The sequence below is a fragment of the Euleptes europaea genome, chromosome 15 (genome assembly GCF_029931775.1).
Source record: "Euleptes europaea isolate rEulEur1 chromosome 15, rEulEur1.hap1, whole genome shotgun sequence".
NCBI classification, from domain to species: domain Eukaryota; kingdom Metazoa; phylum Chordata; class Lepidosauria; order Squamata; family Sphaerodactylidae; genus Euleptes; species Euleptes europaea.
This window is the reverse complement of record NC_079326.1, coordinates 51,068,297-51,090,408: the sequence shown is the minus strand read 5'-3', so window position 1 is coordinate 51,090,408 and position 22,112 is coordinate 51,068,297. Positions and strand designations below refer to the sequence as shown.

The following is a 22,112-nucleotide window of genomic DNA, read 5'->3' as shown; positions in this document are numbered from 1 at the left end:
GAATGTAACAAGATGATGAAATCAAAACCCAGCACTCCAGTTTGTAGACGTGTGATTTAGGCCATTAACGCATGGCTAGGGTGTCACTGGTTTGTCCCTCTCATGTCTCTTAGAGCTCTCTCAGCCCCACCTACTTCACAGGGGGTCTGTTGTAGGGAGGGGAAGGGAAGGTGATTGCAAGCCAGTTTGATTCTTCCTTAAGTGGTGGAGAAAGTCGGCATATAAAAACCAACTCTTCCTCCTCCTTATTATTACACTACCTTCGAAGTGCAAGGCTGCTGCTAAAAGAGTTGAATGAAAATACCCTTTAAAATACATATTAACTTAACAACAGAATAAATTACTGCTCTCTCTGCAGAAGAACCACCCTGGAGTGATCAGGGAATTGCATTATAATGGGATTTGTAGCGATTTTCACAGCAGAACCACAGAATTAGCAATATTCTTTATTATGAAAACTGTTCCATTTGCAGTTAACAGCTCCAACCAACACTTTTTTTTAAATAAAGAAGTTACACATAAGCCATGATTCAAATCTCCAGAAGTGATTTTTTTCCCTTTGCATTGGCTATACCAACCCAAGTTAATTTTAGCCAGGAGGCTATTTTCTGTATCTCCCCACTCATCTGTGACAGGCATAATAAAGAACAGCACCTGTTTTATTCAAGACATCAGCAAACATTATCTGTATAAATGAAGAAAAAAGTCACAGGAGGACACACTAGAACAATGACATGAGCATTTTGAGTGCGACGTATACGTAATACTTCCAAAAAAATAGCATTAAAAAGGTTTTCTTCTTGCCGAACAGTTACAGAAGAAATAGGAGCTGCTCGTCTCTCGATATTAAGCTTATGTCATGATTTTGACCTAGCACACATTTACTCAGGCCTGGCTGTCACACAAGGCTACTGATCCGTTAATAGCTTGTATCTTTCATTCATCTTGGGCAGCCGAGGCTCGGAAGAACGAAAACCGTGAGTTCTGTAAACATATTAAACACCAGTTTTAGTGTTGAAGTTCGCAGTGGCCAGTGCTTTGCTAGTGAACAGTTAGCAAACAAATGAAACAAGAACTGCTGTCGGCTCCTATGTCTTTACCACTACGAAACCACGCAGCCAAGAGGAGCACAGCAGTTCTCCTGGCTGCCGCCTGGAACTTTACCTACACAGAGAAGAGTTCTCTAACCTTTTTGAGTGAGACGTGCAGCAGGCAACTAAGGAGAACTTTTCTCCTCTTTTTAGCTTAGGCAGTTGAATGCAGAAAGACACTGAGTGGTTCTATAGTGCATCACGATCCTTCAGTGGCACGCAAGTTCAGGGCCTCTTGGTGCCTCCCCCGAGCCTGCTTGCATGTGAATTCCACGTCGATGGTATTGCCAAGTCATTTTAGCATCGTTGCTATCTGGGGAAGAATAAATCAATCTCGTCACTTCGAAGAATGCATTTCTTTTTGTTGCCCAGCAAAGCTGCCTTTGCTGTCTTTTTTGTTTTGTTTTCAGCTGATTTTAGGGGTTTTCTGTCCTTTGAGAAGGCCTACGAATAACATCCACAGCGCGATCAATACTCTCTCCGTTTTAAGGTGCCATCCCAGGGAACAAGGATCAAGCTCTTCTCAGCAGGGTCTTCCATTCAGGTGGCAAGGGAATGCCTTAAGTGAGCTTTTCATGTTGAATCTGGTAATAACATGCCTGGATGCAAATTTTTAAAAAATTAGCACAATGCATTATTTTCTGTGAAAATATAATACAATTTGAACTTCTATGCTCTTTTCCTTCACATATGCAGCCCATTCCTGAGCTGTTGACAGCTGGGGACAGCATGGACGAGGCATCGCCGCAGCGCTTCCTAACCTGTTTCCCAGATGCCGAAAGCTTGAAAAGAGCCTCTTATAGGCTTGTTTTTTAAATGGGTCTTTTCGCCCCACTGAAAACAGCAAGGCTGCGCCTACTAAAAAGAACATGCAGCAACGCTGTTCGTCCTGGTGGTGTACCCGGGGCGAAAGGGAACAGGAGGATGCGTATAGGCAGCCCTGCCCCCCAGAAAGCCCCGGGTATGCCTCCCAGGACGCTGGGACACCCCCGGCATTGGGCAGCATTTTTCTTCGGGCAGAAAATGTTTTGATAAAGGGAGAGGTATGACAAAGGCTCGCAAGAACACACCTGCCCCCATGATTCTCAGCCTGGACAGTTTGCCTGCCTTTCTTCTTAATGAACACCAGACCAGACAGTGGTAAATGCAGAGGGAGACACCTCATATCAGCAAGCCACCTGCTAGGAAACTTAGCTGTCCTACATACACTAAGGCTCTCGCCATAGCAGGAACAGGAGAGAAGGCCACAGGAAACAACTCTGAGAGTGTGCATGTATAAACTATTTGTCGACAGCTGAATTGCACCGGTTGCAGTTCGCAGATAGCTTGACACCTTCACTCATCGGAGCTGGAGCTTCTGTAGGTGTCAATCTGCAAATGGGCAAAATCAACCACTGCCCGCACATGCACCTTCTCTGTTGTGGCCCCCACCTTGTGGAACGGCCTGCCTGAGGAGGTCAGGGTGGCCTCCCACTCTCCTGGCTTTCTGCAAACTATGCAAAACTGAATGATTCAAGAGGGCTTTTCTGTGCAGGTAAACAGGGTTACACTGTACAAATTAGTCCACAAATTTACTTGGATAAATTGTTAGGGACTGTGGTCAATGCTACTGTGTACAGCTTGCTGAAACTAAGATCCCACTGTGTAATTTCTGCATCATTTAATGCGTCATGTTAAAGCTTATGCTTTAGTTCTGTTTTTAGACTTCTGGTTGGTTCTGCAACCCTAAATTCCTACTGCATTGTTCACTGAACGCCCCATCCTGTTGATTGTATCGACTCGCTCTACTGTGATCTGCCTTGAGTCCAAGTGAGGAAGGCGGACTATCAATAAAGTAACCAAAACAAAATAAACGGAATTGTTCCGGTGAGCGAGCATCTCTGGCGAATGACACTGTACAGAGAATAAATGACAGAAGGTGGACAATTAATTGATGCGATAATTCCAGGCTTGCCTTCAGAGTAGTGAACATGATGCCTTGTTCGCCATGCTGGAGATAGGGATCCATCAGGTCCTCAATCAAATGTACTTCAGACCCTAAATTCCTTATCCTGCCACAAAAGGGAAAACACACTCAATTTAATTGCACGCTATTTCACAAGATCTTGGCCAGAACGCCCCCCCCTTCAGTGAGAAGTCATATTTCACCATATTCACCAGGGTGGAAAAATAATGTTTATACATGGCATGGGTCATATACTGAAGTGAAAGACCTCTGCCTGAGACCCTGGAGAGCCGCTGCCGGTCTGAGCAGACAATACTGACTTTGATGGACCAAGGGTCTGATTCAGTATAAGGCAGCTTCATGTGTTCATGTGTACTCTTAACCACTACACCACGCTGGCTCCCCACGCTGGTGGAAAATCTGTTAACGATTTTAGAACTTCCTGCAAACCCTAAAGAATTTTTCACCTTTACCTGAATACAGCCCAATCCAAAGTTCTGTTTGATTTGAGAGTGAACCTGGGATCGGATTGTTGCCGCATTCACTAATAATAGGGTTTTGCAGTGCTTTTCGAACTGAAGCTGCCCACCTGGCACGCAACACCACATACAGAAACACAGGAAACAGATCGTCCATGGACCATAGGAAATCTTCATGGAGAGTCTCCAGTACACTCTGCGATATCTCCTCAAAGGTCTGCTGGATCACCTTTAGTTTGTCAGCCGGTGTAAAAGTGGTACTGTTGTGGGGATGGGAGAGCAAAACGAAGATATTTAAGTCATTTGCATGCTGCTGTTGGGTCCCCAAGGAAGCCAATTCCAATAATAAGAACAATAAAGCCGCTAACATTCATTCATAGTCACAAAATCATCCCCTGGATACGGTGAAAGAGGATGAGTCAACGTCCAAGAACAGCAGCATCTTTTGAACTTATTCTTTAAGGCCTATACTGATGGCACCAGTTTCGCTTTCCAGAGGGGGAAGTTCGGCAGCCTGGGGGCAGCAACCAAAAAGGCCCTGCTACTTGTCCCCCAGCCAGTCTTGTCTCGGACAATGCAGGCTACTGCAGGAAGACCTCACTCAGTGATCAGAGCGCTTGGGCTGGTTGATACTGGAGAAGGTCCATGAGGCCAAAGCTATTTAAGGGAATTGATGTTCAAGATCAGCATGTTGAATTGAGCCTGGAAGCTCAGTGTAGCCATAGAAGAACAGGCCCTATATAATCATTTCAGTGAGTTCCAATAATGTATGTGTGTGTTAAGTGCTGTCAAGTCTCTTCCGACTCATGGCGACTCTATGAATCAATGTCCTCCAACCAAAATGTCCTATCTTTGACAGCCTTGCTCAGGTCTTACAAATTGAGGGCCGTGGCTTCCTTTACTGAGTCAATCCATCGCTTGTTGAAGGCAGCAGGAAAAGAGGAAGACCCAACTTTTCCTAGCATGACTGTCTTTTCTAGTGACTCTTGTCTTCTCATAATGTGACCAATATCCAATAATGACTGCAGGCATATTCCTTTCAGCCAATACATTTTTCACCAGGCTTTTTTTTTTCAGAATTATGAGACGTTTTGCACCAAGCCCCACCCCATTTTAATTAACCTCACCTGGATAAATTTGCAATTTTTTAATTTGTCAAACCAAGAGGGACGCCAAAGAGCCACATTCAAAGCTAATTCTTAACAATGTCATTTGAGTGCCACTTAACACTACATGCACCGTTCTCAGTTCAGCAGTTTGAGGCCATCCGACTGATGTCTATAAGGGCTGGAAGGCAAGGCAAGGAGTCCAACTTTGAGATTACCTGATCTGTTGTAAACACTCCACTGCTGAAGCAAAACAGGCATTTTTTGTATTTGGCAAGACCTAAACGAAAGGAAGAGCATTGATGGTTACTGCTAGATGAGCTATCAAAGTAGCTGAACCACAACCGTTTCAGAAATAAGGAAAAGTGGATTAAGATCACCAGAAATCTCCACTTCTACACACCATGATTGTACTATTGAGTAAATCCCAATTCTGATAGAATACCTTGGAGAGGCCAAAAGGTGGGAATTTCAATTGGTTTTGATTAGAACTGCAAAGCCTTAAATTTTAATTTGGCAGATCAGCTAAACCATAGTTGAACCATCTGCAGGATTACGAGTTGAGGGCACATTTAGCTTTTAAAACTATTTTGGTTTGATATGTTTTTAGAGGTTTTTTTTAAAAAAACAGATGAATTCTTCTAATTAAAAGTGATAGCTTTTATTTATTGAATAGCAAGCTGTATCTTCAGTATACCCAGACGCCACTAAAACTGAAGTTTTGCTAATGAGTAATTCAAATGTATTAAAAGCAGATGGTTAACTAAATTTTTTTTAAGTGATTATGTGTCCTGGTTTTGATTTTTTTTTCAATCCCTGCCAACTGTCAAAGAAAATCTAAGATGAGAAAATTTTTAAAAATGCTAATGGATCATTGTCTACATGAAACAGAATTGAGACCATCAACATTTTAAAATTAGTATCATTGTTCTGTAGAGCCAGCATGGTGTAGTGGTTAAGAGCGGTGGTTTGGAGCGATGGACTCTAATCTAGAGAACCGGGTTTGATTCCCCCACTCCTCCACATGAGCAGCGGAGGCTAATCTGGTGAACTGGATTGGTTTCCCCACTCCTACACATGAAGCCAGCTGGGTAACCTTGGGCTAGTCACAGCTCTCTCAGCCCCACCCACCTCACAGGGTGTCTGTTGTGGGGAGGGGAAGGGAAGGCGATTGTAAGCCGGTTTGATTCTTCCTTAAGTGGTACAGAAAATCAGCATATAAAAACCGACTCTTCTTCTGATGAAGCTGTGACATGCCAGGGTCTGGGTATGTACTATTTGCTCTGACCTGGTTAGCCCAGGCTAGCCTGATCTCGTCAGATCTCGGAAGCTAAGCAGGGTCGGTCCTGGTTAGTACTTGGATGGGAGACTACTGAGGTAGCCCAGGGTTGCATCGCAGAGGCAGGCAATGGTGAACCACCTCTGAATGCCTCTTGCCTTGAAAACCTTACAGGGTCATCAGGAGTCAGTTGTTACTTGACGGCACTTTCCATCACCATGTACTATTGGCAGTGAGCCACTTGTACACATTCTGCTGCACCCTAGCGTGACACAATGCCACAGATATTTCTGCCAGTCCTGGATCATTGGCTGAGATCACTGCCTACTGGGCTATGCAACTGCAGCCTAAAGTGTGCATGGCTGCCCACAGAGTCTGGGTACTGGTTATGTGTGCGCTGTCAAGTCACGGCTGACATATGGCAACATTGTAGGATTTTCAAGGGAAGCGACGTTTGGAGGTGGTTTGCCATTGCCTGCCTCCGCAGGGCTGAGAGAGCTCTATCAGAACTGTGTCTGGCCCAAGGTCACCCAGCAGGCTTCATGTGGAGGAGTGGGGAATTGAACTGGTTCGACAGATTAGAGTCCTGCCGCTCTTAACCACTACACCACACTGGCTTGGGTACCGGTAACCAAATGGCAAAACTGGCTTGGCAGAGAAAAGGGCTTGTGTATAAATCCAGAAACTAAGCAGTGCCAGAGGCCGGGGGGGGGGGGGGAGCTAGACAGGACCACAGGTGTTCTTGCCTCCAGCAAAGTGAGGATGTCATTGGGCACTGCAGAAGAAGAGCTGGTTTTTATATGCCAAGTTTCTCTACCACTTAAGGGAGAATCATACTGGCTTACAATCACCTTCCCTTCCCCTCCCCACAACAAACACCCTGCGAGGTGGGTGGGGCTGAGTGTGACTAGCCCAAGGTCACCCAGCTGGCTTCATGTGGAGTGGTGAAACCAACCCGGTTCACCAGATTAGCTTCTGCCGCTCATGTGGAGGAGTGAGGAATCAAACCCGGTTCTCCAGATCAGACTCCACTGCTTCAAACCACAGCTCTTAACCACTACATCACACTGGCTCTCTACACCACACTGCAGCCCAAAGGCATCCAATTTACAGATGCAGCATCTTCACTGTGCAGCTGAGCCTTCCTCCCTTTCTCACAGTGCTAAGTGACAATGCCATGGACCAGATCAGGCATGGAGATGGGGCACCTGCGGCACACCTGCGCTTTCCAGCCTCCATACATGAGGGCAGGCTCCTGGGCTTTTGAGAGAGGATGTAGCCTTTAATCGATTCTCAGAACGCTAACATTTAAAACGAAACAGCCAATGTGTACAGACACACAGAGAGGGGACATCTCCTTCACCAAAAGTAACAATTTTTCAGATTGTGTGATTAGGTCAAGCACATAAATCTGAGGATCATTTAACAGTTACAGAAATGAGATTAAAAACGGGAGAAAATTATAAATATTACATGTTTTTGGAGCCATGAATCTGGAAATATGAATTAAGTGTCACTGGAAGAACTGTATAATGTAAAAAATGATTGACATAAAATTAAAAGAAAACATCTTGCATACTAACAAAAAAAAACAACAAATTTATTTATACCTGTCCAGTCTCGCTATTCAATTCAAAGGCTTATCACACAAAGGTAACACTCAGGTAAGAAACCTGTAAATGAAATTTAACATACCTTTTTATTTTCACCAAGGACGGGCACAGTTGTTGGCCAAAATTTCCTAAAAGACACACCATAAGTAGTGTTAAAGATAGATCTGTCACAGAAGAAAGGGCTTTAAATCCCCTCCACAAACTTATAAAGCAAACAAAATACTCGTTTTTGAAGGCCCAATTTGTGCAAGGAAGTGAACCAGCTTGTGAGACCAAGAAGAAGAGTTGGTTTTTATATGCTGACTTTCTCTACCACTTAAGGAAGAATCAAACAGGCTGACAATCACCTTCTCTCCCCCTCCCCACAACAAACACCCTGTGAGGTAGGTGGGGCTGAGAGAGCTGTGACTAGCCCAAGGTCACTCAGCTGGCTTTGTGCATAGGAGCGGGGAAACCAATCCACTTCACCAGATTAGCCTCCTCTGCTCATGTGGAGGAGTGGGGAATCAAACCCGGTTCTCCAGATCAGAGTCCACCACCCCAAACCACCTCTCTTAACCACTACTCCACGCTGGCTCTCCAAGATTTGGCACTGGATGCATCGGAGTAGCGGAGGTATTTCAGGGATACAAGGGTGTTCTTGGCACAACCTCTGACCCCCAGAACTGCTCCCGCCACAACAGATGCCTTTGATTCTACAGAAGCTGCTTCTCAGTCTCAAGAGCCAGGCTGAACTTCCATAACCAGGCCTGAGAGAGGGGTCTAATCATAAGGAAACTTCTGAGGCAAGGAAATGTCAATCTTGTAACCAAATCACCCCAGAAAATGACTGCTCTCAAAGCCGAGAGTCAGCATTTGGCCTCAACACAATGAAGAACAGTACAACTAAAGAATGGAAATATTGCATCTTGCTTTAGTGTTACAATCAATATTTTCGATGGCATCTCAAGGAACACTTACATCTGTACTCCCAGAAAGCTCAACAGAGCCACGTCTGGCTGTTTGTTTAGACGCAGAACACACTCCCAATAAACATCTTCTTCTCGTTCATTGTCCAAGGCGTACAGCATAAACAGAGGAGGGTAGAGCCGGGGTAGTAACACAGGAAGAAGCAACCCAGAGCTGGTGACCACATAGCTTAAAAGGACAAAATTGAATAAAAATGTTTTAGGATTTACACTGAATGTAACAGAAGCCTGTGAAAACTCACAGAAAGACTGACAGTTTAAACATATTCGCTCATGCCTATCAACAGCACGAACTGGTCAGGCACAGCACACACTGAGAAAACGAAGGACATCAGAAATTCCATCTTCTGCACCTCACTCCAACAAGAGCAAATTACTCTGACATCACTGAAATTGTGTACTAGCAAGTTATTCCTGAATTGTTTGAATATTCATGAGCATTCCATGGCACCACATCACCTAAGCCTGTGAGGAGGAGGAGGATCATTTCAACAAACTTAGGTTTATCACTGGTCACCTGGACTCTGCTGACTTCACAATAGCTCAGCCAATAGGCAAGGAAGGCTCACTGACTTACAGCCCATTTCTTACCTTTCAGTGGCCGGGGACGGCGTGGCAGAGGCGCTGCCACGGCGCCTCCAAAACTGTTTCCCGGCAGCCGAAAGGCTTTAAAAAGACTTTCGCCAGGTTTTAAAATTTTAAATGGGGCATTCTGCCCCACTGAGAACAGCAAGGCAGGCGCAGCAATGCTGTTCTCCCCGTTGGTGTGCCGGGCCAAAAGGGGACAGGAAGCTCCACCCCCCAGCACGCCCTGGGAACGCCCCCTGGGATGCTGCCACAGGCCTTTGTACCAGTGGGACACCGGTGGAAGGCCCAACTGGCATCTCTGGGCGGCACCGGGAGACCATCCCCGCAGGCGTAAGTAATGCTGGCACAAGGGCCCCGAATGCCAGCACAGCCCCTTCCTGGCCTCCAAAGTACTTTAGGCTCAGGAATGGGCTTCCCGTGCTTCACAAGCCTCAAAGTTCTACTGGTTGAGCTTGAGGGTTTGTTTTTTGATGCAAACTGACAAAACCACAATTTTTCGACAGAATTAGGCACTCCTGTACCTATTTAAAGCACACGTGAGGGAGGAGGTGAGGCATCCTGAGGGAGAAACAATGACCCAATTTTGTTTCCCAGATCTGTCTTGTCAAACTCTTGCTCCAAAATTACTCACTAAAATTGGGTTCCCACTGAGCCCATCTCTCAACTAACAAAAATATAGACATATTTTTAAAATCTACAGACCCCGGTTCTGGAGACTCTGGCCTGGAGTTGCTTTTTCCACTGCAGAAGGATCGCCTTCCTTTGGTCTCAGTTACCAAAAGCGGAATTGTGCTGCCCTCCTCAGGGAGGTCAGGGAAGAGGAATCTTGAAACCAAAGCATACATAACTGTAACCATACTTCCAAAATCACAATCGTGAGAATCATTAAAGAGTTGCAATTTCCCCCCCTTTGCACAGTACACAACTCTTTGCAAAGGGGGGGGGGGGGACAGCCACAAATTTTAAGAAGCTGCATTGTAAATCTCCCCTGTCGTTCCTTACCTGATCAACTGAAATATGCGCTTGAGGTACGATTTAGTTTCCCTGACGGCTTCTTGTAACAGCCGCCGATTGGCTCCTACTCCTACATAGGTCATTCGGTACACAGCTACTAGAGTCTCCACAAGTTTTCCCAAAGGATGTAGAGGGGTATCACATGCCTGAAAAAAAATGAGGAATATTAAAGACCCAGACAGTCACATAGAGAAGAGAGGTTGCAATTGCAAACTGCACATTTAGGGTTCTTAAATACTATACATTCCACAGTTATTAAGATGGGCAGACATATCACATATTCAGGTCACCTAAATCAGACCCAGCTGTTCTAAATTAATATTCTTGTTATATCAAACTCTAGTAATTCTTAAGAATTCATAGCAGGGCTGGGGAAGAACTAGATATGGTGCTCTTATAATCAGTAGTGTGCAATGGGCACAAGATGAAGAATTTGAGTTAGAATACATAGAAGGGCACTTGACAGGATTTCAGGGTAGGACTTCTCCTGGAAAGGAACTTTTTCTCACAGGGACACTTCTCTCAGGGACAACAACTATTTATTGTACTTTAATACTGATTGCGAGATCAGCTCAGTCAATGAACGGGGCAAAATGTGAATGCTAATACCACAAATGAGGAGCCCCGGGCACAGAGTAGTAAGCTGCAGTACTGCAGTCCAAGCTCTGCTCACGACCTGAGTTCGATCCCAACAGAAGTTGGTTTCAGGTAGCCGGCTCAAGATTGACTCAGCCTTCCATCCTTCCGAGGTCGGTGAAATGAGTACCCAGCTTGCTGGGGGTAAAGGGAAGATGACTGGGGAAGGCACTGGCAAACCACCCCGCAAACAAAATCTGCCTATAAAACGTCGGGATGTGACGTCACCGCATGGGTCAGGAATGTCCTGGTGCTTGCACAGGGGACCTTTACCTTTTTTTACTAATTCACAGTCAAGGTACCTTTATTAGATACTTCTTAATGTTCTCATATTTTTCCAGTGTGAAGGCACCAACATGTTGCGGAATGAATTCCAGACTTTCCAGTGTCTGAGTATGTGATCTACTCAGAAGTTCTGGACTGTAAATAACAACAGAAAGCACAGATACATACATGGACCAAGTATCTAGAAACGTTTTCAGCAAAAAGCTAAAAATGAAAAACTTAAAAACATATAGAATAAAACTGCATGTCTTAAGAGCTAAATGATCTGGAAAAACAAAAAACATGTACTTGAGAAATTGATTTAACCCTAAACATACCGTTTCTCCATCATCTAGTCATAGTTTTACAGCTTTCACTGCACTTCCTTCCCTCTGCCAACAATTTATAGTTTTTAAAAAATCACAGCACTACAGATTAAGTGCACAAAACAACGTTTTTATTTTTAAATTTAAAATATTTACACCCACTCCTTTACAAAATGGTAACTGAAGCTGCTTGCAACATATTGAAAATTATAACACTAAAATCCTTAACACACCCACACCGTCAAGTCTAAAAGAACCTAAACAAGGAGCCGCCAATATATTTATTTATTATTTCAATTTATTATCCTGGCCAAAGGCCAGGCCCTGAGCGGCTTACAGGGGAAGCATCCTGTTACATAAATAAAACCTTAAAACAACCATTTAAAAGCCCTATAAAACTATCATATCAATAATGTCTTAATTTTTCTAAAGGCGCCTCTAAAATGTTAACATAAAGCTGCATCTAGGCGAACAGATGGATAACAACCCGATTGAATAGGGAGAGAGTAGTAGCAGTGGGGGTTAGGAGAGGCCAGCATTTATACATAAGGGGACCATAGTTGGCCTCAGCCATAGGCCTGGGGGAATAGCTCTGTTTTACAGGCCCTGTGGAACTCTTTAAGGTCCCACAGGGCCCTGGTCTCACCAGAGAGGCTGTTCTACCAGGCAGGGGCCAGGAAAGCGAAAGCCCTGGCCCAGGCCAGACGGACACTCCTCGGGCCGGGGACCACCAAAAGGTTGGTATTTGCCAAGTAATTAAATACATTTTTAAAAAAAGAGCCAGCATTAAAAGTGTTAACAAAAAAAGAAAGAGAGAGGGGGTTCGGTGACCAGAACAGGTCCAAAACCAACTCTAGTGATCTAAATCCCTTGGAGGGGGGATAAAACTTCTTCACTTGGGTGACTAAAGAAATATAGACTTGGTGCCAGGTGAGTGCCTGTGGAGAAGGAGTTCCACAATGCAGACACCACCACCGAAAAGGCCCTGACTGTAATGCATCCCTCCCTAGCTTCAGCATGTGGGGCACACAGGGCAGGTCCTCTGATTCCTATCTCAGGAGAGAGGCAAGTAAATATATGGCTTTCTGTTTCTAACACATCAGCAGTATAGCTTGGCAGGCACCACTGTGCCCACAGACAGCACGTTGCCCACAGACACCACGTTGGGAAACCTTGAGCTAATTTCCTCTGTCCAGCCTTACACTGGCATACTTGTATTCTATCAGTAATTTCATATCATCCTAGAATGGCAAAGCTTCTGAAAGCACAAGGGACATTAAAAAAGCAACAACTCATGCATAAATGAAAGGAAGTTGCGCATAGTCCAGTATATGTCCCAAGGAAACTCCTAGCAACCAAAGATTTTTTTTTTAAATAACTGTCAGGTTAAAACAGCTGAATTCCATGATCTTACAAAACTCCCTGCCCCAGGATGTGGTGGTGGCTGCTAACTTGGAAGGCTTTAAGAGGGGAGTGGACATGTTCACAGAGGAGAGGGCTATTCGTGGCTACTAGTGAAAATGGTTACTAGTCATGATGCATACCTATTCTCTCCAGGGTCAGAGGAGCATGCCTATTATATGAGGTGCTTTGGAACACAGGCAAGATGCTGCATGGCCTTTCTTTCTGACAGATGGCCGTCTAGCCTCTGCTTAAAAACCTCCAGGGAAGGAGAGCTCACCACCTCCCGAGGAAGCCTGTGCCACCGAGGAACTACTCTAACTGTTAGAAAATTCTTCCTAATGTCTATACGGAATTTTTTTTGATTTAATTTCAACTTGTTGGTGTAGTCCGACCTTCTGGGGCAACAGAAAACAACTCAGCACAATCCGCTATATGACAGCCCTTCAAGTACTTGAAGATGGTTATCATATCCCCTCTCAGTCGTCTCCTCTCCAGGCTAAACATACCCAGCTCCTTCAACCTTTCCTCAAAGGACTTGGTCTCCAGACCCCTCACCATCTTTGTTGCCCTCCTCTGGACTCGTTCCAGCTTCTCTACATCCTTCTTAAACTGCGGTGCCCAAAACCGAACACAATACTCCGGGTCAGGTCTAACCAGAGCAGAGTAAAGCGATACCATCACTTCGCGTGATCTGGACACTATACTTCTGTTGATATAGGCCAAGATCGCATTTGCTTTTTTAGCTACTGACCTGTCTTTGTGTTGACGCCGATTGGTTGTCAAGGCAACAGCGATGTTGTCCCAAGCTTTCCATCTGTCCCCTTGGCCAGGATGCTCACAGCCTAACTGGTGCCAGCATTCTTCGAAGACCGCCTTCCACTTCTCATCTGCGGGGACGGCAAGGAGCCCAAGCTTCCGCCTGGTAACATTTAGCAATAATTGCAACTCCTGGAATTATCTTATCATGCATGCTTGCTCCAGAATGCTGTGTTCTGTGACCAATGCCAGTGTCAGCTTTGGCACTGGGCAAACACACAGCACGAGTTTACAGAGTCTTAGGCTATGACTCTTTCCTGTATGTTTCTCAACGCTACTTTTTCAAAGCTACAATTTTCCCACAACAAAATTATTGGAAATAATTAGCGTGGCACGTTAACTAGCAGGTGTGCTTGGTAAGCTTAATTTCAAGTATGTTAGTCTCCCTAAATGCAGAATATTGAAACAGATAAAAGTAAGTATTTCTTCACACAATGCATAGTTAAATTGCGGAACTCCCTGCCCCAGGATGTGGTGATGGCTGCCAACTTGGAAGGCTTTAAGAGGGGAGTGGACATGTTCATGGAGGAGAGGGCTATGCGTGGCTACTAGTCAAAATGGATACTAGTCATGATGCAGACCTATTCTCTCCAGGATCAGAGGAGCATGCCTATTATATTAGGTGCAATTTGGAACACAGGCAGGACAATGCTGCTGCCGTCGTCTTGTTTGGGGGCTTCCTAGAGGCACCTGGTTGGCCACTGTGTGAACAGACTGCTGGACTCGATGGGCCTTGGTCTGATCCAGCATGGCCTTTCTTGTGTTCTTATGTTAATATTGTTTCTGAAGATGCAGTCCACCTCTGCTACTCCCCATAAGCTGTAGTTTATTTATTTATTTATCTATCTTGAGTCTTATATCCCGCCCTTTTCTCGGCCGAAGCCGGTCTCAGGGCGGCTCCCAACAGATAAAACAACATAAAAATAACAACATATAAAATTATTTGAATTAAAACCATCAATCTCAAATTAAAAGCCAGACGGCTCTCAGTATAGTACACTGAGGCCAAGGGTCAGGCCGGCCTTGAAAGCAGCCAGGTCTCCTAATCCAGGTCTTAGTAAGCAGCAGGAGGAAGGGAAGGGTGGCCAGCTATGTTGGAAGAACTGTAGCTGCCCTCAACCGTAGGCCTGGTGGAACAGCTTGGTTGTCAATGAGTCCTGCCAGTGGCGACAGTAGGACATATTTAAAGGTTTTTTCTGTCTCTCTCAGCCACAATGGTACTATATGACGAAGCTCCCAAGTACAACAAATAGATAAAGGAAAAGGGATTAAAAACATAAGAATACCCAGTAGTTTGCCATCATGACCTAGATGGCCCAGGCTAGCCCAATCTCTTCAGGTCTCGGATGCTAAGCCTGGCCAGCCCTGGTTAGTGCTTGGATGGGACACCACCAAGGAAGTCCAAGGTCGCTATGCAAAGGCAGGCAAACTGCCTCTGAATGCCTCTTGCCTTGAAAACCCTACAGGGTCGCCATAAGTCAGCTGCAGCTTGACGGTACTTTACACATACATGCATCTATAAAGCCTTCCTGAGCAGAGGATGGGAGGGGCCGTGGCTCAGTGGTGGAGCATCTGCTTGGCATGCAGAAGGTCCCAGGTTCAATCCCCAGCATCTCCAGTTAAAAGGACTAGGCAAGTAAGTGACATGAAAGACTTCTGCCTGAGATCATGGAGAGCCACTGCTGGTCTGAGTAGACAATACCGACTTTGATGGACCAAGGGTCTGATTCAGTATAAGGCAGCTTCATGTGATGTGGTCTGGCATTGGTAGGGAAAGATCTTCACAATGACGGGGCCACTGTGGAGAATGCCCTGCTCCTAAATTCTGCTAGAGGTCATGACCAAATAGCTGGATTAGGACTTCCTCAGTCAACATTATTAGTTTGGCAGGCTCACATGCAAGAAAGGTGCTCCCCAATACACGCTTGACCTGGGTTGCTTAGAGCTTTATCAGCTTAATTTTATTCATCCTCTTTAGTAGTGGTCTAGGAAGAGAAGGAGAAAGTTTTTATATGCCAACTTTCTCTGCCACTTAAGAAAGAATCAAATCAGCTTACAATCACCTTCCCTTCCCCTCCCCACAACAGACACCTTGTGAGGTAGGTGAGGCTGAGAGAGCCCTAAGAGAGCTGTGACTAGCCCAAGGAAACCAACCCAGTTCACCAGATTTAGTGTCTGCTGCTCATGTGGAGGAGTGGGGAATCAAACCCGGTTCTCCAGATTAGAGTCCACCACTCCAAACCACCACTCTTAACCACTACACCATGAAATTATTTCTCCTGTCAACAACCAAGGCAGCACTTTCACCCTGGACGAAAGACGAACTAGAAAGGATCAAATAAATTTAGAATTAAAACCAGCACCATCTTATCCCGCAATTCTGAAGTAACCTCAGTGCCCTAGATTTCTGAGCCCAGTCCTTTCCTTAAGGGAAAAAAAAGGCAACCGCTCACAAAAAAATAATTCTGAACTTAAGGATGCTTAACAATTACAGCTGCACAGACACCTACATGCATTTATTCATAGACCCCCTAGTGGTGTGAGAAGCAGCTCCTCAGAATTTGTGTTCAGTTCAGCAGGGAAGCCTGTTTCACACCCTAGTGCGGGAGTCAGCGATGTCAAAACAAATTAATGTAACAGCAAATGTTTTTGAGAACATAAAGAGAAGCCAGGAAGAAAAAAAAACCCATATGGGGTTGTATGGCCCATAGAAATATACACGTTCTGCTTAATAATAAAACAATCGCGGCTATGATTTAAATCAACTGTCACACCAAAGCTCTTTCGAAGTGACAAATCATGCACGATGGACGGGTTAGACATGCTACCTATTCCCCAACAGTAGCTCTCCAATGATTTACAGGAGTGACTGAAAGTATTCCTCTTGGATCAAATGTGTTTCTGGAGCTACTTTTTTATGACAAATATACATTTACAGTTTTGTTTATATGAGGAGGAGGAGAAGGAAGAGAAGGACAAGGACAAGAAGAAGAAGAGTTGGTTTTTATATGTCGACTTTCATAACCAGTTAAGGAAGAATCATAGAATCATAGAGTTGGAAGGGACCATCAGGGTCATCTAGTCCATCTTACAATCACTGGCTTACAATCCCCTTCCCTTCCCCTCCCCACAACAGACACCCTGTGAAGTAGGTGGGGCTGAGAGAGCTCTAAGAGAGCTGTATCCACTCACAGAGTTTTGGGTCGGTCCTTCTCATGATCATATACACTGGGTTTAAAGTAGGTTCCAGTAATCTTTATCCCAGACCCCCATTCTCCACTGAAGGTACCTTCAATACAGTCTCCGTTTGGCAAAGCCAGAGTTCCCTTGGGGGAAGACAAGGGGGGAGGGGAGAAAAAGCAAGTAAAAATAATGGAATCGCTCATAATAAACTCTTTGCCTATAAGGAAGTAAACACCCCAAAATACAAAATTACAACCTTCCCGTTAAGGGTCCAATTGTCTGAAAACTCCCCTTCGTATATTGTATCGTCCTCCGAAAGCAAGACTCCAGTCCCCTGCATCAAACAGATATCACAATCAATACAAAGCGTGTTAGAAGCAGCTTTCATATACACGTTGGCTGACATCAGCAAAGAAAAATGGCAAGGTGGTGCGCACCGTTCCAGGAGTCACGACCCAAAGCTCCCGAACAGTCAGTATAAACGTTAACTTTTAAGGAAGTAGTTGCATTTTTACTTCGACATTGTGAATTGCAAAGAAAGACAGCTTGGACGCAACTTACCATCATTTTGTTGTTGTTAAAGGCTCCTTCATAATACAGCCCGAACTGGGTCACCACCACACCATTGCCTTGGCAAAGGTCATCTTGCCACATTCCCATATATTTTTCTCCCCTGGAAAGACAAGAAGGCGTTATTGTCCAAGGGAGCTTTATTTTTTTTAAGGCTCACGGTGTTATCTTCTCTTTGGGCCACTCAAGTGTTTTGCGGTGGATTTCGGTCTTCTGCCACACACCATTAAGCAAGCCTGTTCCGCCAATTACTAGGATCATGCCTTTAAAAAGCTGTCTTGCGTCCAATGACCACAAACCACTGCATGTTTTAACGGCATGTGAGTACATAATTTTCTTGATGATGGTAGATGGCCAAACACAGTCCTCTATTCATTCTGAAATTGTTATCTTCAGGGTGAAAACACTGAATTTAGCTCCTGAAAAGAATCCACGCATAGATTTAGAAATCATGAGTAAATTAAACTTGGACTTTTCAGAGGGTAGCTATGTTGGTCTGTAGTAGAACAGCTAGATTCTAGTCTATTAGCATCTTAAAGACCAACAAGATTTTCGGGGTATGAGCTTTTGAGAAACTTTCGTCTTGCCACATTCCCAAAAAGAACTTTCGAGAAAGCGCATACACTGAAAATTTTGTTGATCTCTAAGGTGCTAGTGGACACGAATCTAGCTTTTGGGCTATGACATTTCTGCTAAAACCCTTTTTAAAATCAAAGCTGCAATCCTGAACTGAATTGAACGGAAGGAATTACCTGGACACAAGTCATCTTCACAAACATGAGTATTTACAATTCATATATTTTACCTCATCTTTTTGACCATTCCACCCCTTAACGTGGCTTACAATAAAATGAGATAAAAGATATACCAATCTAGAGTATGAAAAAAGATGAAGAAAAAAAAACAGGTAACAAAATCCTTGTCTCAAGCAGAAATTAGACTTTCTATGCATAAACAAATGAATTATTCAGATGACTGAAATATTCTTTCAGATGGAACCTTTGCCTTTCAAGTTCAAAAGAATCTGCTTATGCCACTTGAATCACCTGGATTTGTGGAGAAATCCAGGTGATTGGAAAATACCTGGATATTTGGGAGTGGAGCCTGGGGAGGGCAGGGTTTGAAAAGGGGATGGACCTGAGCAGGGGATAATGCCATAGAGTCCACCCTCCAAAGCAGCCATTTGCTTCAGGGGAACTGATCTCTGTAGTTGGGAGATCAGTTGGATTACAGGAGATCTCTAAACCCCATCTGGAGGCTGGCAACCCTAGACAGGAATGGTTCTCACAAACAAAATAAGCACTTTTTGTATTATCTTCATGAGAATAAGCACGCCATTGTTTTGTGATCTCTTTTTTAATAAAGCAACAACTTTCTAAAATCTCTTGTTTAGCAGACTCCTTAAGTGAAGCCAGCAAAAGTTTTAGAACCTGCACAAAAATAAAAGCTTCTAACCAGGTATTGTCCTTCATATTACGTTACTTGGCATACTTGATTGTTTCTGTTTTTTTATTTACATCCTGCCCTCTGTCAAACCTTGCTGTGGACACATGAAGCTGCCTTATACTGAATCAGATCCATTGAAGTCAGTATTGTCTACTCCGACTGGCAGCCGCTCTCCAGGGTTTCAGGCAGGGATCTTTCACATCACCTACCTGCTTAGTCCCTTTAACTGGAGATGCTGGGGATTGAATCTGGGACCTTCTGCATGCCAAGCAGAGGCTCTACCACTGAGCCACAGTCCCTCTCCAAGGCTCTCCGGGTTCTCAGGTAGGGGTCTTTCACATCACCTACTCACCTAGACCCTTTTACTGGAGATGCTGGGGATTGAGCATGGGACCTTCTGCATGCCAAGCAGATGCTCTACCACTGCGCCACGACCCCTCCCCAGCCTAGGATGGGCTCAGGGTGGCTAACATCATCAAACAACATCCAATACAATAAAACTACAATAAACATGAACCTTAATTTTTTTAAAACCAACTCTCCAAATATTAATCAATCTATAATTAAAACAAGTGGCACTCAGCACTAAAGCACAGGGCCACAGTGGGCCTGGAAAAACAGACAGAGCCCCCCAATTTTCACTGAAAACAGCATAGAGGGGGTCGGGAGGCCAGCTCTGATGAAAACCGTTGCTACCCTCAACTATAGGCCTGGCGGAATATCTCCGTTTTACAGATCCTGTGGAATTCTTTAAGATCCCGGAAAGGGAGTTCCACGAGGCCATGTGAGGGATGCATTTACCTCGTGATGTCATCAAACACTCCGTAGCCAGTCTTCTTATCCATCACCCACTGACCAATGAACATGCTGGGAGAGGAAGAGGTCAGTTTCCCGCTGCGCAGGAGCCCGTGGCCATGACGCATGTTGTCTTGAAAGCTACCTTCATACACTTCTCCAGTGGCATAACTGCAAGAAATAATGTTTTGGACTCTCTATATGGAATTGGAAGATTTTTGTGGGGGACAGGGAATACATTATCCCCCATTTTCTTTAAAACTGCTTCCATACTTGAAACTAGAGTGACAGAAGGGCCATTTGATTGCTCACTATTTACTTTTTCTTCTTTAAAGGCTTCCTTTCTTCCTCACTCCCACCCGCCTCATGAAAAAAATATGGGATGAATTTCAAGGGAAAGTGTCATAAATGAAAGGGAGCCGCAGCACCATCGATATGGAGACAACTCATGTGCAGATACACATAGATACACTAACATATTTGGCAGGAATGTAAAAACTGAGGTAGATTATTTTCAGTAATGAATATGAGTGATGGTTATCACTACTGGATTTGTATTACTGTGCTGAGGGTTATGGGTTTGATATAGGACAAAATTTCCTCTTGCTTTAGAGATCTTGTGCAAGTGGAAACGTAAGAGAAATGCCACGGTAGCCACTTGTGCCCTGACCTGGATGGCCCAGGCACCAGATCTCGGAAGCTAAGCAGGGTTGGCTCTGGTTAGTATTTGGACGGGAGGCCACTGAGGAGATCCAGGGTCATGATGCAGAGGCAGACAATGGCAAACCACCTCTGAACGTCTCTTGCCTTGATAATCCTCCCAGGTCGCTGTAAGTCGGCTGCAACTTGACAGCACTTTCCACCACCAGACGCTCGCGCTAAGTCAAGCGCATTGTATCCCCACTTGCGTTTCTGCTTGCACAACATCTCATGCACACCAACTCCGGACATTAGAGCTAGGTGTTGTGTACAAGATCTCACACAAGTGGAACCGCACTAAGTCTGTCTATGTTTCTGCATCACTGGGTCCAACTCCATGTACTTCCCACATCAATAGCCTCCTTGGGGAGGACAATTATGAATCCCTGCAGAAACCAGTATGAAGATGGCACGTAGATGACCCACAGGGCCAAGTGTAGCTTCTGCCATATATAAATATGGAGAAATTCCCATGTAAGCAACTGCCTTATCTAAGCATCCATTTCATGCGGTTTGTCAGATAGAAGTAGTAGTAGAAGAAGAGTTGGTTTTTATATGCCGACTTTCTCTACAACTTAAGGAAGAATCAAACCAGCTTACGAATCACCTTCCCTTCCCCTCCCCACAACAGACACCCTGTGAGGTGGGTGGGGCTGAGAGAGCTTTAAGAGACCTGTGACTAGCCCAAGTTCACCCAGCTGGCTTCATTTGGAGGAGTGGGGAAACCAACTCAGTTCGCCAGATTAGCCTCCGCCGCTCAAGTGGAGGAGCGGGGAATCAAACCCGGTTCTCCAGATCAGAGTCCACCGTTCCAAACCACCGCTCTTAACCACTACACCACGCTGGGAAAGAATATTGTGAAGAATACTGTGAAATGAAGTCTCACTTAGAAGTCTCAGCTGAAAGGGGATAATATAAATAATTTAAACAAACAACTATTCTCTCATTGACAGTACAGAACATCCTTCCAAATCACATATGCATTGTCCGCATTTTACCTGTAGACTCCCTGGCCGCACATTTTACCCTCCTTCCAATACCCAACATAGCGGTCGCTTTTGTTCAGCGCTTTGTTTGGTACTTTATATTCGCCGTGCCTGCCGACGTGAAGACCACAGACGTGAACAAGTAAGAGAAAAAAAATGAAGTTCAGGGAGTAACCCAAGATTACGTCCTACAATCATGTCTATAAACTCCGGCTGCAGTCCTGTGAGCAAGAACTACTGAGTTCAGTGGATCTCCCCTCCTCAAGAAAAAATATATAGACAGATACAGATAGATATACATAGGTGTACAGGACAGCACTGAAAATTTAGTTCATGTCTTACTGTTGAAGAAAAAAGATTGACAGCATATAAACACATGAACACATGAAGCTGCCTTATACTGAATCAGACCCTTGGTCCATCAAAGTCACTATTGTCTTCTCAGACCAGCAGTGGCTCTCCAGGGTCTCAGGTAGAGGTCTTTCACATCACCTACTTGCCTAGTCCCTTTAACTGGAGATGCCGGGGATTGAACCTGGGACCTTCTACATGCCAAGCAGTGCTCTACCACTGAGCCACAGCACCACATATAAAATGTGCCAGTGACTTTCCTAGCCAAGAAGTTGAAAGTGGTGGGTATATAAATACAAGTATACACTGATTGCAAGTTAATATGTATCTGTAATTTTTTGGTTTCATGCCAGTTTTGAGGGGTTTTGCATTTTTGGTAGCACGTTCTAGAAAAAAAAGCAATACGAAATGTCATGTATATTTTGATAAGGATACAAATCAGTTATGTCAAGAGAGTAAATACCCTCAACATTTAGGCTGAAGTCGACAAAGAACTCCCATCCACTGAACAGTTTTTAGAAAAAGTACGGGAGACGCAAAAAGTCAGCGTCTC

General features: G+C 44.6%; 1 protein-coding gene across 1 annotated transcript in view; it reads right to left on the bottom strand.

Moving 5' to 3' along the window:
• Positions 1–1,605: 1,605 nt before the first annotated feature.
• ALS2 (alsin Rho guanine nucleotide exchange factor ALS2) overlaps positions 1,606–22,112 on the bottom strand; it is a 52,570-nt gene continuing 32,063 nt past the window's right edge. The window contains exons 19-33 of the mRNA XM_056861387.1: positions 21,221–21,319; positions 19,530–19,694; positions 17,274–17,385; positions 16,969–17,046; positions 16,722–16,855; positions 13,465–13,632; positions 11,022–11,139; positions 10,072–10,229; positions 9,772–9,894; positions 8,474–8,650; positions 7,596–7,641; positions 4,840–4,901; positions 3,626–3,775; positions 3,046–3,142; positions 1,606–1,690 (exon numbers count right to left, since the gene is read on the bottom strand). Coding sequence (XP_056717365.1) covers positions 1,652–1,690; positions 3,046–3,142; positions 3,626–3,775; positions 4,840–4,901; positions 7,596–7,641; positions 8,474–8,650; positions 9,772–9,894; positions 10,072–10,229; positions 11,022–11,139; positions 13,465–13,632; positions 16,722–16,855; positions 16,969–17,046; positions 17,274–17,385; positions 19,530–19,694; positions 21,221–21,319 — 1,726 coding nt within the window. The 3' untranslated portion in view covers positions 1,606–1,651. The remainder of the gene's footprint in view (positions 1,691–3,045; positions 3,143–3,625; positions 3,776–4,839; positions 4,902–7,595; positions 7,642–8,473; positions 8,651–9,771; positions 9,895–10,071; positions 10,230–11,021; positions 11,140–13,464; positions 13,633–16,721; positions 16,856–16,968; positions 17,047–17,273; positions 17,386–19,529; positions 19,695–21,220; positions 21,320–22,112) is intronic.